This window comes from Tachysurus vachellii, chromosome 26 (genome assembly GCF_030014155.1).
Source record: "Tachysurus vachellii isolate PV-2020 chromosome 26, HZAU_Pvac_v1, whole genome shotgun sequence".
NCBI lineage: Eukaryota > Metazoa > Chordata > Actinopteri > Siluriformes > Bagridae > Tachysurus > Tachysurus vachellii.
Genome location: NC_083485.1, coordinates 5,478,160 through 5,493,693, shown reverse-complemented (window position 1 = coordinate 5,493,693; position 15,534 = coordinate 5,478,160). Strand labels below are relative to the sequence as shown.

General features: G+C 42.6%; 1 protein-coding gene across 2 annotated transcripts in view; it reads right to left on the bottom strand.

The window, feature by feature from the left end:
• Positions 1 to 15,534, bottom strand: part of abr (ABR activator of RhoGEF and GTPase) — a 117,469-nt gene that overhangs the window by 41,464 nt on the left and 60,471 nt on the right. For both annotated transcript variants that reach the window (XM_060862828.1, XM_060862829.1), the window contains 7 exons: positions 11,091 to 11,143; positions 8,888 to 9,028; positions 8,213 to 8,334; positions 4,027 to 4,195; positions 2,840 to 2,962; positions 389 to 464; positions 179 to 283 (listed from right to left, as the gene is read on the bottom strand). In XM_060862828.1, the coding sequence (XP_060718811.1) occupies positions 179 to 283; positions 389 to 464; positions 2,840 to 2,962; positions 4,027 to 4,195; positions 8,213 to 8,334; positions 8,888 to 9,028; positions 11,091 to 11,143 (789 nt within the window). The remainder of the gene's footprint in view (positions 1 to 178; positions 284 to 388; positions 465 to 2,839; positions 2,963 to 4,026; positions 4,196 to 8,212; positions 8,335 to 8,887; positions 9,029 to 11,090; positions 11,144 to 15,534) is intronic.

Here is a 15,534-nt window from a genome sequence, read left to right as displayed (position 1 = left end):
GAAGTGTGACAAAGCCTAATAACATTTTTCCAAAAACTCCTGGAGTTTTAGGTGCATTTAGAATCCATGAGTCAGCAGAATTTAAATATTAAGTTTGCATTGTGTGTGTGTGTGTGTGTGTGTGTGTGTGTGTGTGTGTGTGTGTGTGTGTGTGAGAGAGAGAGAGAGAGAGTGTTACCATCTTTATTAGTTGTGACAGGGATGTTATGGACGGTGCGCAGCTTGAAGCAGGAACTGGTGAGGACCTGGAGCTCCAGCGAGCTCAACACACAGGACTGGACATCTGCAATGAGAAAAGAAAGCAATAAAGAGGCTACAATTACTCACACAGTGTGTGTGTGTGTGTGTGTGTGTGTGTGTGTGTGTGTGTGTGTGTGTGTGTGTGTACCTTTCTTCTGAAGCCTTTGAATGCTTTCTCTCCATTCGGACCTCTCGTAGTCTGAGGAAAGCAGGAACAAGTAACTCTGAGAGAGAGAGAGAGAGACAGAGAGAGAGAGAGAAGAGAGAGGGAGAGAGAGAAGAGATAAAGAGAGAGAGAGAGAGAGAGAGAGAGAGAGAGAGAGAAGAAATGTTTAAAAAAAAAAAACAATGGCGTCCTCTAGTGGAAAGAGACTGAAGTTCCACACAATCGCAAAGTTGGATGTCACTTAATTTAACACTAAAATTAGTGTTAATTTACAGTGCTGGGTTATAGTGTGCTGTAGTGTGTGTTAATGTGTTATTTCAATGGTTTGTGTTAGTGTGTATTAGTGTGTTATTTAGTGATTGTGGATGTGTTAGTGTACAGCAGTGTGTTGAATATGGGTTAGTGAACAGCAGTGTGTTATATGTGTGTTAGTGTACAGCAGTGTGTTGAATATGGGTTAGTGTACTGCAGTGTGTTATATGTGTGTTAGTGTACTGCAGTGTGTTATGTGTGTGTTAGTGTACTGCAGTGTGTTATGTGTGTGTTAGTGTACTGCAGTGTGTTATATGTGTGTTAGTGTACTGCAGTGTGTTGTGTGTGTTAGTGTACTGCAGTGTGTTATGTGTGTGTTAGTGTACTGCAGTGTGTTATGTGTGTGTTAGTGTACTGCAGTGTGTTGTGTGTGTTAGTGTACTGCAGTGTGTTGTGTGTGTTAGTGTACTGCAGTGTGTTATGTGTGTGTTAGTGTACTGCAGTGTGTTATGTGTGTGTTAGTGTACTGCAGTGTGTTGTGTGTGTGTTAGTGTACTGCAGTGTGTTGTGTGTGTTAGTGTACTGCAGTGTGCTACATGTGTGTTACAGTGTACTGCAGTGTGTTATGTGTGTGTTACAGTGTACTGCAGTGTGTTATGTGTGTTAGTGTACAGCAGTGTGCTATATGTGCGTTACAGTGTACTGCAGTGTGTTGTGTGTGTGTTACAGTGTACTGCAGTGTGTTATGTGTGTTAGTGTACAGCAGTGTGCTATATGTGCGTTACAGTGTACTGCAGTGTGTTGTGTGTGTGTTACAGTGTACTGCAGTGTGTTATGTGTGTTAGTGTACAGCAGTGTGCTACATGTGTGTTACAGTGTACTGCAGTGTGTTATGTGTGTGTTACAGTGTACTGCAGTGTGTTATGTGTGTTAGTGTACAGCAGTGTGCTATATGTGCGTTACAGTGTACTGCAGTGTGTTGTGTGTGTGTTACAGTGTACTGCAGTGTGTTATATGTGTGTTACAGTGTACAGCAGTGTGTTATGTGTGTTAGTGTACAGCAGTGTGTTGTGTGTGTGTTACAGTGTACTGCAGTGTGTTATGTGTGTTAGTGTACAGCAGTGTGCTACATGTGTGTTACAGTGTACTGCAGTGTGTTATGTGTGTGTTACAGTGTACTGCAGTGTGTTATGTGTGTTAGTGTACAGCAGTGTGCTATATGTGCGTTACAGTGTACTGCAGTGTGTTGTGTGTGTGTTACAGTGTACTGCAGTGTGTTATATGTGTGTTACAGTGTACAGCAGTGTGTTATGTGTGTTAGTGTACAGCAGTGTGCTATATGTGCGTTACAGTGTACTGCAGTGTGTTACATGTGTGTTAGTGTACAGCAGTGTGCTACATGTGTGTTAGTGTACAGCAGTCTGTTATGTGTGTGTTAGTGTACAGCAGTCTGTTATGTGTGTGTTAGTGTACAGCAGTGTGTTATGTGTGTTAGTGTACAGCAGTGTGTTATGTGTGTGTTAGTGTACTGCAGTGTGTTATGTGTGTTAGTGTACAGCAGTGTGTTATGTGTGTTAGTGTACAGCAGTGTGTTATGTGCGTGTTAGTGTACAGCAGTGTGTTATGTGTGTGTTAGTGTACAGCAGTGTGTTATGTGTGTTAGTGTACAGCAGTGTGTTATGTGTGTTAGTGTACAGCAGTGTGTTATGTGTGTTAGTGTACTGCAGTGTGTTATGTGTGTGTTAGTGTACAGCAGTGTGTTATGTGTGTGTTAGTGTACTGCAGTGTGTTATGTGTGTGTTAGTGCACTGCAGTGTGTTATATGTGTGTTAGTGTACAGCAGTGTGTTATGTGTGTTAGTGTACAGCAGTGTGTTATGTGTGTGTTAGTGTACAGCAGTGTGTTATGTGTGTGTTAGTGTACAGCAGTGTGTTATGTGTGTTAGTGTACTGCAGTGTGTTATGTGTGTGTTAGTGCACTGCAGTGTGTTATATGTGTGTGTTAGTGTACAGCAGTGTGTTATGTGTGTGTTAGTGTACAGCAGTGTGTTATATGTGTGTTACAGAGTACTAGATGTGTGTTATTGTGTTTAATTGTTGTGTTATTGTACGGTGTAATAGATGTGTGTGACAGTGTTCTGGATGAGTGTTAGTGTACTTTGGTGACAGTGGTGTGCGTTACCTTGCCGTTTCTGTTGTGAATGCGGAAAGGGATTGTTGGAGAGTGTAGCAGCAGACATGACTCCTGCTCGTTCATCTTTTTCCTCAAGCGGTCCACGTTGCGGCTTTGGCCTTTCTGAGATTTCTGTTAAACACACACAAACACAGACACACACACAAACACAAACACATCAGTAATGATGCTGCTACTGGTACACGGTTATTCATTGTGTACACAAAATCCTACAAAACACACAAATACATATATACAAGACAAGACAAGACAAGACAAGACAAGACAAGACAAGACAAGACAAGACAAGACAAGACAAGACAAGACAAGACAAGACAAGACAAGACAAGACAAGACAAGACAAGACAAGACAAGACAAACACACATTCCAGAATCCGGTCCTTAAATTGAAGAATAATCACATCTACAGTCATTTCTTTCAAAGAAATTCAAGCCACCTCCTAATTCCTTTCCCGCTGTGAACTTGCTCCTCCTCTCTAAAGACTGTGTGTGTTGTAGTGTGTCAGAAACCCAACAACAGACAAGCCTTGTGTAATTGTGTAAAGTGGGTGTATGTTCTTGAGCGACATAATTACAGTACCTTCACGCTGTTTGTGTTTACATGCTTTTTACGGGAAAGAACAACATGGGCTTCAAGGAAACCCCTAATTGTTGTAAGAGCTCTGTGTGTGTGTGTGTGTGTGTGTGTGTGTGTGTGTGTGTGTGTGTTACTTGGAAACTGGATGAGGGTTTTATTTCCAGTAGCATCACTTCATCAGTAGGAACATGTTATTTTTTAAACAATAGTAAGAGCAGCCTTCGTCTGAATACAGCAGAAATTGCTTTCAATAATACACCTCGTTATTAATGAGTCATTGTCAGCGAAAATAAACACAACACAGTGGAGTTTCCAAAACTGTGGGACAAATTTTCCTGTGTGTGTGTGTGTGTGTGTGTGTGTGTGAAGGCCAACCCGTAGTAACCTTGGCCATTCAAAGGCCAAGAGCCACTTGATGATCGTTGCCTCTTTTAGAATAAATGAACTGTGCCTACTGTTGTGTATTTGTGTATACATACACACATTTCAAATGAATTGCCTGTGGTCTTTAATGATCATACGCAGCTTCGTGGGTGTGTTGTAACAAACAAAACAAAAAAAACACACGCAAAAAACAAAACCTTAGACATGCTCTGACCTTCTCTTTCTGGATCTCACTCTTGATGACCGAGATCTTGATTTTCATTTCCTCGATCTCGTGCTCAGGAAGCGTCTGAACGTGTGTACAGGAGTCCGAGTCATCCAGTGTCTGGAAGGTGAGATCAGCCAGTGGGATGTACCATTTACACTCATACTGCTGTTGCCTCCTGAAGAAAGAGAAAGACAGGAATGAGTTTATGTTTAGTTCTTTAACGATAAAGTGGCCTCTGGTAAAATGGTAATGAGTAGAGCTTTAAAGCATGATGTCTGTGAGACAGAGATAATAAGTGAATATGAGAGTATTTTGTGAAAATGCGAGAGCTAAATAGTTCATGTGAGAGCATTTTGTCTGAACTCGAGGGATAAAACGTGTGAGAATTTTGTGTGGGTGAAAAATAAAAGCTCTTTAATGGGAGCGCATTTTGCTTAAATGTGAGAGGCAAATCTTTCTTGTGAGGGTTTGTTCAAATGCAAAAGGTAAATGTTTCATGTGAGAGCGTTTTGTATGAACATGAGACATAAAGCGGTTACTGTAAGAGCGTTTTTGTGACTGTGAGCGGCAGAGTGGTTAATATGAAAGTGTTTGTGTGTTTTGTGTGAATGCCAAAAGTAAACGGTAAATGCGAGAGCATTTTGTTTAAATGCAAATGGTAGTTAAACTAGTTCAAGTGAGAGCATTTTGAGTGAATGTGATGGAGAAATGAATGTGGCAGAAAGGACAAACTCGCTTTCTCTCAGTATGCATGCTTATAACTAAACCTCTGTCATTCTGAACACGAGACACCTGCACATTAGTAGTCATTGTTTTCTGTTGCAATAACCACACACACACACACACACACACACACACACACACACACACACACACAGTAATAGCGATAGATGTATATTTTAATGCATCCCTAATAACCATAGAAACAGCTTTAAGATGCTGGATGAGCCCGGTCCCGCAGTGGTGTATAATCAGCATACTAAACACTTCCCCTTTCTCTCTCTGTCCCGCTCTCACTTTTCTCTCTCTTTCATTCTTTTTACACTACGTCAACCTCCGTTCATTCTAATTAACACAAATTCAAATCATTGTGAATATCAATGATTCTGTCAGTGGGAATGAATAATACTCTGTACTTTACTGATGAACAGCTGCTTGATGAAAAACAAGAAATGGAGACCCAGCCAATCCAAATGATGAATAAACGTAATGTTTAAAATCCACTGACCAGAGATTGTCCTGTATACTGAATTCATGAGAGATGCCATGACTCTATTGGCAGCCAGGAGAGAAACAACATAAACGTAGATATCAATGATGATATCGTAGATCCTTTTAGAAAGGAATTGGATGCGTGTGCTTGTGTATATATGTTTGTGCTTATATATAATCCGTGTGAGACGTTGTAGCAGGATTGTCATGGTAACAAGCAATCAATCACCAGCAGGGTCTCCATGACAACAGCAAACAGACGACAACTGGGTGACTAAACAGAGAAGACGTTCAGGAAATAAAAGCGTCTGCAAAAATGGAATAAATGACATCAGAGATTCTCCAAAGGAATTAACACTGAAGGAGGACGTAATTACATACAGTTTATTAATTATACGTCACGTTTTTCTATCTCACTTGCTAAAAAAAGAATAGGGGGGCAATGTCAGTGTGTGTGTAGATGTGCTGAGTGTGTGTAGATGTACTGTGTGCAGACGTGCTATGTGTGTGTAGATGTAGTGTGTGCAGATGTGCTATGTGTGTAGATGTACTGTGTTTGTGTAGATGTACTGTGTGTGTGTGCAGATGTGCTGTGTGTAGGTGTACTGTGTGTGTAGATGTACTGTGTGTGTGTGCAGATGTGCTATGTGTGTAGATGTACTGTGTGTAGATGTACTGTGTTTGTGTAGATGTACTGTACGTGTGTAGATGTACTGTACTTGTGTAGATGTATTGTGTGTGTAGATGTGCTGTGTGGGTGTTGATGTGCTGTGTGGGTGTTGATGTGCTGTGTGGGTGTTGATGTGCTGTGTGGGTGTTGATGTGCTGTGTGGGTGTAGATGTGCTCTGTGGGTGTAGATGTGCTCTGTGGGTGTAGATGTGCTCTGTGGGTGTAGATGTGCTCTGTGGGTGTAGATGTGCTCTGTGGGTGTAGATGTGCTCTGTGGGTGTAGATGTGCTCTGTGGGTGTAGATGTGCGGTGTGTATAGATGTGCGGTGTGTGTAGATGTACTGTGTGTGTAGATCAACTTTGTGTGTAGATGTACTGTGTGTAGATGTGTGTGTGTAGATGTAGTGTGTGTGTGTAGATGTAGTGTGTGTGTGTAGATGTAGTGTGTGTGTGTAGATGTAGTGTGTGTGTGTAGATGTAGTGTGTGTGTAGATGTAGTGTGTGTGTAGATGTAGTGTGTGTGTGTGTGTAGATGTAGTGTGCAGATGTGTGTAGATGTAGTGTGCAGATGTGTGTAGATGTACTGTGTGTAGATGTAGTGTGTGTGTGTAGATGTAGTGTGCAGATGTGTGTAGATGTACTGTGTGTAGATGTACTGTGTAGATGTAATGTGTGTGTAGATGTAGTGTGCGTGTGTAGATGTACTGTGTGTATGTGTGTAGATGTACTGTGTGTAGATGTACTGTGTTTGTGCAGATGTGATGTGTGTGTAGATTTACTGTGTGTGTGTAGATGTACTTTTTGTGTGTGTAGATTTACTGTGTGTGTGTAGATGTACTTTTTGTGTGTGTAGATGTAGTGTGTGTGTGTAGATGTACTTTTTGTGTGTGTGTGTGCAGATGTAGTGTGTGTGTGTGTGCAGATGTAGTGTGTGTGTGTGTGCAGATGTAGTGTGTGTGTGCAGATGTAGTGTGTGTGCAGATGTAGTGTGTGCGTGCAGATGTAGTGTGTGTGTGTGTGTGTGTAGATGTGATGTGTGTGTAGAATCTACACACACATCACATCTGCACACACACAAAGTACATCTGCACACACACAGTACATCTACACACACAGAACATCTACACACACACAGTAAATCTTCAGTGTAGATGTTCTGTGTGTGTGCAGATGTACTTTTTGTGTGCAGATGTACTGTGTGTGTGTAGATGTAGTGTGTGTGTAATCAAGTTAGTGGCAAAATGACTATTTATTATTGTGTGTATTATATTTGTGTGTGTGTGTGTGTGTGTGTCCTAACCCAAGGGCCCGATGGCAAAATAGTGATAAGTAGAACATTACAGCACTTATAAACATCACATGTGTGAGATATAATCCTAGTGCATGTATGATGTCACTGTTAATGTAAGAGAATTCTGTGGCAAAGCGAGAGCGAAATGTTTGATGTGAGAACACAACTCGAGAAATAATCGGTTAACACAGGAACATTGCATGAATGTGAAGTGAAGAGGTTCATGCGAGAGCGTTTCTGCCAAAGTGAGAGGTAAAGGGGTTCACGTGAGAGTGTTTTGCGTGAATGTAAGAGGTCTACAGTAGGTTTAACGTGAGAGCATTGTGTTGAAGGAAAGAAGTAAATGGTTGACACGGTTAAATGCGTCCCTGCGCCTGGTGTGAATGCAAGGTAAAAATGGGTCAAGTGACAGCATTTTATTTTTTTGAGGTAAATGTGAGAGGTAAATGTTTCATGTGAGAGCATTCTGTCTGATTGTGAGAGGCAGATGGTAAACATAGGAACACTGTGTAAATGTCAGTTTTCATGGGAGAGTATTTCATACAAATGTGAGAGGTAAATGGCTTAAGTGAGAGCAATTTTTCTTTTTAAATGTGAGAGTTAACGTGGGAACACTGTGTGAGTGCGAGGTAAATGGAAAATGTAAGAGCATTTAATTCACTTCAATTTATTTCTATAGTGATTTGATCAGCTGACATTGTCTCAGATCAGCTTTACAGGAGCGCGGAAATAGAATAAAATCTTAAAGGTTTAAAATGAAGTTACTATTTATCTTTAACGAGGTGACGGTGACGAGGAAAAACTCCCTGAGATGATATGAGGAAGAAACCTCGAGAGGAACCAGATTCAGAAGGGAACCTCGTCCTTATTGGACAGGAAATGATGCCAATGTAAATAATGTGCTACGGCAGTTTGTAGTCGAGTGGAGCTCCTTATTGTGAAGGTTAAGGGCAAAATGGTTAGTGTGTGTGTGTCTGTGTGTGTGTGTGTGTGTGTGTGTGTGTGTGTGTGTTTTGTACCCCACTGAAGTTTTTTTCATCTTGGCACACAGCAGCAAGTCAGTGAAGAGAAAGACATGGCGCAGCTTGCGTGTTCCTTCAGACACCTCCACCAGGAAGCCGTCCTTCACCAGCTGACGAGCCTGTCACAAACATACACACACACTATATGAGACCAGATACACATACACACACACACACACACATCCTGGTTTCTACACAGACCTCAGTTAAAAGAAGAACAGATGATGTTATAAAGGCTTCAGGACTTTTGTGCTTTCTCTAAGCCAGAACAGCCTTTCTGTACGAAACAGATTGTAAGCCTAGAGCCGAACTTCAACAACCCGTCACAGACTTCCTGTAAGCTCCAGAGGGCAAGCAAACTGAGTGACTAAGTGTGGAAGAGAGAAAAAAAACGAGGGAGGAGAGATCTGGGAAGACGTCAGAGACGTGAGGGTTTTTAGCGGAGACTCACCCGGTGATAAGTCACCCGAGAGATGGAAGAATATGGCATTTGACTGAAGTGTGTGACTAATAATATGGGCCGTGTGTGTTATATGTGTATGTGTATGGATTAGTTGGAACCACTGAAATGGATTGGATTGGAGGTCCATGTTGTAAACAAAAAAGAATTAAGAGTGACAGAGAAGAACAGGAGAGACACAGGGATAAGATTATCTTTCTTTTTACACACACCTCTCCCTTGGGTGTAGTGACAGCAGTCCGGCGCGGGTCGATCTCTTCGTTGATGCTGGACAGGAAGTTCTGAGAGATCCGTAGCGCGTCCTGCAGCAGAGCAAAATCTGGGTGCTCTTTAGGAGTGTGTTTCAGCAGATCCTGAATGAACAAAACACACACCATGGAGTGTGAATTAATCCTCCACCTGTCAGCTCTACATGAACACACTTAGCACTGTGTAATAAAGAAAAGGAAAACCGATGGATGATGTACTGTGTGAGAGGAGAGAGGTATTTTTGCAGTTTAAATCTCAGGATTTACATGTGTAGATGTACTGTGTGTGTGTAGATGTGATGTGTGTGTAGATATACTGTGTGTGTGTAGATGTACTGTGTGTGTGTAGATGTGATGTGTGTGTAGATGTACTGTGTGTGTGCAGATGTACTGTGTGTGTAGATGTACTGTGTGTGTGCAGATGTACTGTGTGTGTGTAGATGTACTGTGTGTGTGCAGATGTACTGTGTGTGTGTAGATGTGATGTGTGTGTGCAGATGTACTGTGTGTGTGCAGATGTACTGTGTGTGTGCAGATGTACTGTGTGTGTGCAGATGTACTGTGTATGTAGATGTACTGTGTGTGTGCAGATGTACTGTGTGTGTGTAGATGTACTGTGTGTGTGCAGATGTACTGTGTGTGTGTAGATGTGATGTGTGTGTGCAGATGTACTGTGTGTGTGCAGATGTACTGTGTGTGTAGATGTACTGTGTGTGTGCAGATGTACTGTGTGTGTGCAGATGTGATGTGTGTGTGTAGATGTACTGTGTGTAGATGTGATGTGTGTGCAGATGTGATGTGTGTGTGCAGATGTGATGTGTGTGTGCAGATGTGATGTGTGTGTGCAGATGTGATGTGTGTGTGCAGATGTACTGTGTGTGTGCAGATGTGATGTGTGTGTGCAGATGTGATGTGTGTGTGCAGATGTACTGTGTGTGCGCAGATGTACTGTGTGTGTGCAGATGTACTGTGTGTGTGCAGATGTACTGTGTGTGTGCAGATGTACTGTGTGTGCACAGATGTACTGTGTGTGCACAGATGTACTGTTTGTGCAGATGTACTGTGTGTGCGCAGATGTACTGTTTGTGCAGATGTACTGTGTGTGTGCAGATGTACTGTGTGTGTAATCAAGTTAGTGGCAAAATAACTATTGATTATTGTGTGTATTATATTTGTGTGTGTGTGTGTGTGTGTGTGTGTGTGTGTGTGTGTGTGTGTGTGTGTGTGCGTGTGTGTGCGTGTGTGTGTCCTAACCCAAGGGCCCGATGGCAAAATAGTGATAAGTAGAACATTACAGCACTTATAAACATCACATGTGTGAGATATAATCCTAGTGCATGTATGATGTCACTGTTAATGTAAGAGAATTCTGTGGCAAAGCGAGAGCTAAAGGAGAAGAGCGAGTTATTTTTGCCGTTTAAATCTCAGGATTTGCACATTTAAGCTGCATTCTGAGCCACAGGATGCGATTTCGTTTAATCGGAGAGAAGCAGACCGCATCTAATGTGTGGCAGTATACCGACAGAAGGTTATTTATATTCTGGAATACTCGGGCTGCGTCCCAAACCGCATACTACAGTAATTTATGATACGTCAGCACACCTTTTGTCTAAAGAGTACTGGCGCCATTCATGTGCACTTCATGTGATTTGGGCCACAGCCATGAATTCTCCGAGTGTGTATTTGCAGTACTTGTAAGCAGCAGCTGTCGAGAAATGTTCGTCTTCAGCAAATGGATTGTAATAGTTGTTAGTTTTTTCTTTCTTCCATCCATCTGCCTCCAGCATTAATACTTTATAACAGTTATAACAGTTGGCCTGCTATGAAGGAAAACCTAGAAATCGTTTATCTACAGTACATCATTAATAATCCTTGCACAGAAGTGCAAAAATCCTAACACGCCCAGTTCACTAGAGTTAACGCCAGCAATTTAAATGCATCTTGGCCCAATCTGTTTCTGATAAGAGAGGACAAAGGTGTGGGTGTGTGTGTGTGTGTGTGTGTGTGTGTGTGTGATACAATTTATGCAAAGGTGACTTTCACAATGTGGCAGCTACCACAGATTAGACACAAACACAACTCGCAGAAACATGCCTTGAGGAAGGAAGCAAGGAGGGAAGGAAGAAAAGAAGGAAAGGAGAGGAATTCAAAGAAACTTGAAACTTACATGAAGTACGAGAGTGCTGCGCGTCACGCGGTCGATGGGTTTATACAGGAGCGCTGTAGAAAAACAGAGCGTACAAGTGTCAGATACATGTGGAAACACTCTCACTCACTCATTTTCTACCGCTTATCCGAACTACCTCGGGTCACGGGGAGCCTGTGCCTATCTCAGGCGTCATCGGGCATCAAGGCAGGATACACCCTGGACGGAGTGCCAACCCATCGCAGGGCACACACACACACACTCTCATTCACTCACGCAATCACACACTACGGACAATTTTTCCAGAGATGCCAATCAACCTACCATGCATGTCTTTGGACTGGGGGAGGAAACCGGAGTACCCGGAGGAAACCCCCGAGGCACGGGGAGAACATGCAAACTCCACACACACAAGGCGGAGGCGGGAATCGAACCCCCAACCCTGGAGGTGTGAGGCGAACATGCTAACCACTAAGCCACCGTGCCCCCCATGTGGAAACAATGCAGACCAATAAAAAAAAAAATGCGAGTCATAATTAAGATAACACACGTTCATATAAAAAGCACACACAGGAAATTTCATCTACAAAAGCCTATTACACGGCTCGCTGATCAAAACTGTTACATATCCATTCCTCTGGTCAAACACGATACCCTTATGCACTGAAGCTGTCGCTGTAACAATTCACACACCAACACATCATCTAAAAGCAATCAACTTTCACTTAGAAACACAATTCAATCAGCAGGGTCCAAGCGCTCCTCGGAAATAGCGCCCCACATACGTGCCAGTTCCTACCAAGATACACGGGACCAAAAAAAAAAAAAAAAAGGCTGTGATTAAACACGCGTATCAAGATTTGTCTTGACAGCTTAATTCTAACTGTATGAAACGGCTTCTGAAAGCTGATTGGCTGAAGGCTTGCGAATAAATTAAGTGATGATTAAAAATTTAGCTAGCACTTTCAATGATGTTCTAACGTCCTCAGATCCTAACTGTTTGTTCCCTGCTCTTTAATCGAGCCTGGTTACGCCTGGAGTATTACTCGTTTGAAAGGCATGAAAGAAATTAATCCCTTAGTAGAAAAAAGAATTATTTGAATAGCTGTAGCCGCATGTACATCAATATGAATACCATGCAAGCAAACCCCCACAAAACCCCAATCAACTCTTAGTGATAAAACTCGCTCTGCGTATGAAGCCGTGATTCAAATACGGTGGTCCCATGACACGCAGCTCGCCCGAGCCTGAAGCCGAGAACACGCTCTGCCATTCTGTTTCAAGCTGCTCTACTTTCAGAATCTTCAGAAATAACGAGCGCATGCTGCCAGACATGTCGGACATAAGCGCCTTCTGAAACAGGGTAAGGATTAAACGAGTCAACGACTTCGGTCGCACGGCTGCACGGTTAATCACAAGGGGTTCGGAAAGGAGGCTACGAGTCGAGTAGTGAGAAACGTTATGCTTTTCTGTGGAGACGGTAACAAGGCGATAACGGCATGGACAGTAAGTTCTGGGAGATCCGTAGCACGTCCTGCAACAGAGCAAATAAAGTGAACAGGAAGTCATTTGGGATTAAATGTTTGTGGTCTTTTTATCGTCGTTCTGTGTACAGTTGCTGGTGACTGGGGCAACTATTTTGCCTGAAGTGCTTAAACCCCGCAGATCACTACATGGAGCTGTATTTATTATTAGTACTATTATTCCTAAATATAGAAGAGTTTAAAAGTTGAAGAGTGTGAATTTACATGACTATTGGGGTGTGGGTCATATCTGAGATACCGTATTGTAATGTACCTTGAAGGATAGTCTTTTTTTAAACGGCTCACGTCAGAGTTGTTCTGCATGGCAAACATTCGTTCAGCAGACAGCTCAGCATGAAGCTTTATTCTAAGTGGAGGCATGCGTTCATTCTCCGGGAAGCTTTTTTCCGCTTAGCAGCGCGAGCACTGGCAAAGCCGCCTTTTTAAACCATGCATCCATATGGCTGCTGCGTCATCCACAGCAGCACAAATTGAGGGGATACCGCCATTCCAGTCTCATTCACGGTCATTCATTAGTTTAGTAACGCTCGCTGACTAGTGGATGGTAAAATCATTTGCATGCACTTGGTTCATCAGAAGACACCGAATATGATGTCTGTTATAGGAAGGTAATTGACAGTAGGTGGTTGTGTGATGTTGAAGGTGAGATGTTACCACCCTGGAGCTTCTAACGTATCAACCTTGGTGGCTTATTGGTTAAAGTGAAAAATTTTCTGTCAGGGGTTAAAGCCCCAGCACCACCACCACCACCACCGGATGCTGTATCTTAGCCGACCCTGCCCTCTGACCCTGAAAAATGAAAACACGGCTTTCGCATCTGATTTTTTTTTTGAGAAACAAAACCACGTGAAAGGCTTTTCCTCCTCAACTTTACGTCTGACGCTGGAGACTCCTTCCAAAAACAATACAAACAAAACCAATCACACGTGTTCAGAAAAAGCTTGCAGTCAGCATCGCTGTCAAGAGCTGAGAGAAAACCAATGAACCAATGCTGTCAGACCAGGCTTGATATTTAGGGATATAAAATAAATACTGACGCGTCACTTGATCCAGTCATTTCTGTTCTGAAGCATACAAGATGTATGGAGTGTATTCTAATTTCCCCGCGCACGCGTTAGGTCACGTGACCAATGCGACCTTTCGATTGAGCGGGAATTTATATTCCGTTGCGCTAGAATAAAAGAACTTCTAGAGAACGTGACCCGCTTGTAAAGAAGTGAATGACTGCTTGGTTTATTCCACACGCATACGCACACACACATGCTCTCTCTCTCTCTCTCTCTCTCTCTCTCTCTCTCTCGATCAGGTTGATGCTATGCGGTGTGTGAATTAGCAGTGATGAGTGGATCTTGTGGGATTAGCATCGGGAAAGTTTTTCGAAAGGAAGTAAGATAGCAACACAAAATGCAGCAACACAAAAACCACATGATTGCATGCAGTCTGTCTCAGTGGCATTATAATCTCTCTCTCTCTCTCTCTCTCTCTGTGGCTCTCTCTCTCACACAAACACACACACATTCAAATCCACATGCTTCAAATAAATCCCAGGCTTTCCGATTAAAAGCATTACCGTAAGTGCAGTTACAGCACAACCGGAGCACTAGGAGAACCTCCATGACGCGATTCCCTTTTTCTCCTTCCCTCTTCACTCATCAGTAGCTCATCCCGTCTTCTGAGGCTGCTCAGTCTGTCTCGCTTGCCCCTCTCTCCCCTCTTTCTCTCTCTCTCTCTCTGGGAATCTTTCACTTCCTCTCTTCTCCCTCTCCCACTCTCATTAACACATCCCCTCTCTCTCTCTCACTCTCTCTCTCTCTCTCTCATACTTCTGTATGTGCAAACGGAAAGAGCGAGAGAGGCAGAGCCTTAGAAAGAGAGTGAGAATGGAGAGAAAAGAGAAAGAATCCTACTACGCTTCTGATTCAGCCTGTACAAACACTCGGAGTGGATGAACACGCACATACATAAACCGTGTAATTCTATAGTTGTGGAGTTTTGTGTTACTGTAGCTAATGATTGTTATGTTAGAACAGGACAATGTGCGATAAGGAAACCGACACAGGAGAGAATCACACACACACACACACACACACACACACACACACACACACACACACACACACACACACACACACACACAGCCTGTCCCAACTTTATTATACAAGTCTGAATAAACCACATTATCGCCAACTCATCTTTTTCTAATTTTCTTTTTTATTTGTAATCCAGCTAAACCGCATCGACCTAACGGTATACACAAACAATATACACACTACATATCTACGTACAAACACACACACACACACATATATATTCATATTCTTTCTCTCTCCACACACACACACTCACACACAGACTCTCACATAGACACACACTCACACACAGACAGTGTGCAGACACAAACTCACACACAGACACACATACACAGACTCTCACAAAAACACACACTCACACACACACACAGACTCACACATAGCCACACACACACACAGACTCTCACACAAACACAAACACAAACACTCACACACACACACACAGGCTTCAATAAAACACCTTACATAAATATTTGCCACTGTTGGATAAGCTAAGCGGTGACCTAATGTTGCTAGCGAGGTAGTTAGCCAGGTCACCTCTATTACACTATTTTACAATTTTAACTCACTCTAACAGACAGTCAGGTAAATAAGTAGCCATTTAAGGCTACACAAAACATCATGTAAAAAAAGTCAGAGTTTTAAAAAAAAAGCTAATCAAGCTAGACTAGATTAGCTTGCGATTCTGTGGCTAATAGAAGGCTACATACAACATCAGGTCCCTGAAACCAAGCACTGACAGGCTAGCTAGGATAAGCCTTTTATGTAAGCTAGTAAATAAGGTAACTAGCAAGCATCAAGCTAGCTAAAGATAAGCAAGCGTTTTGTATC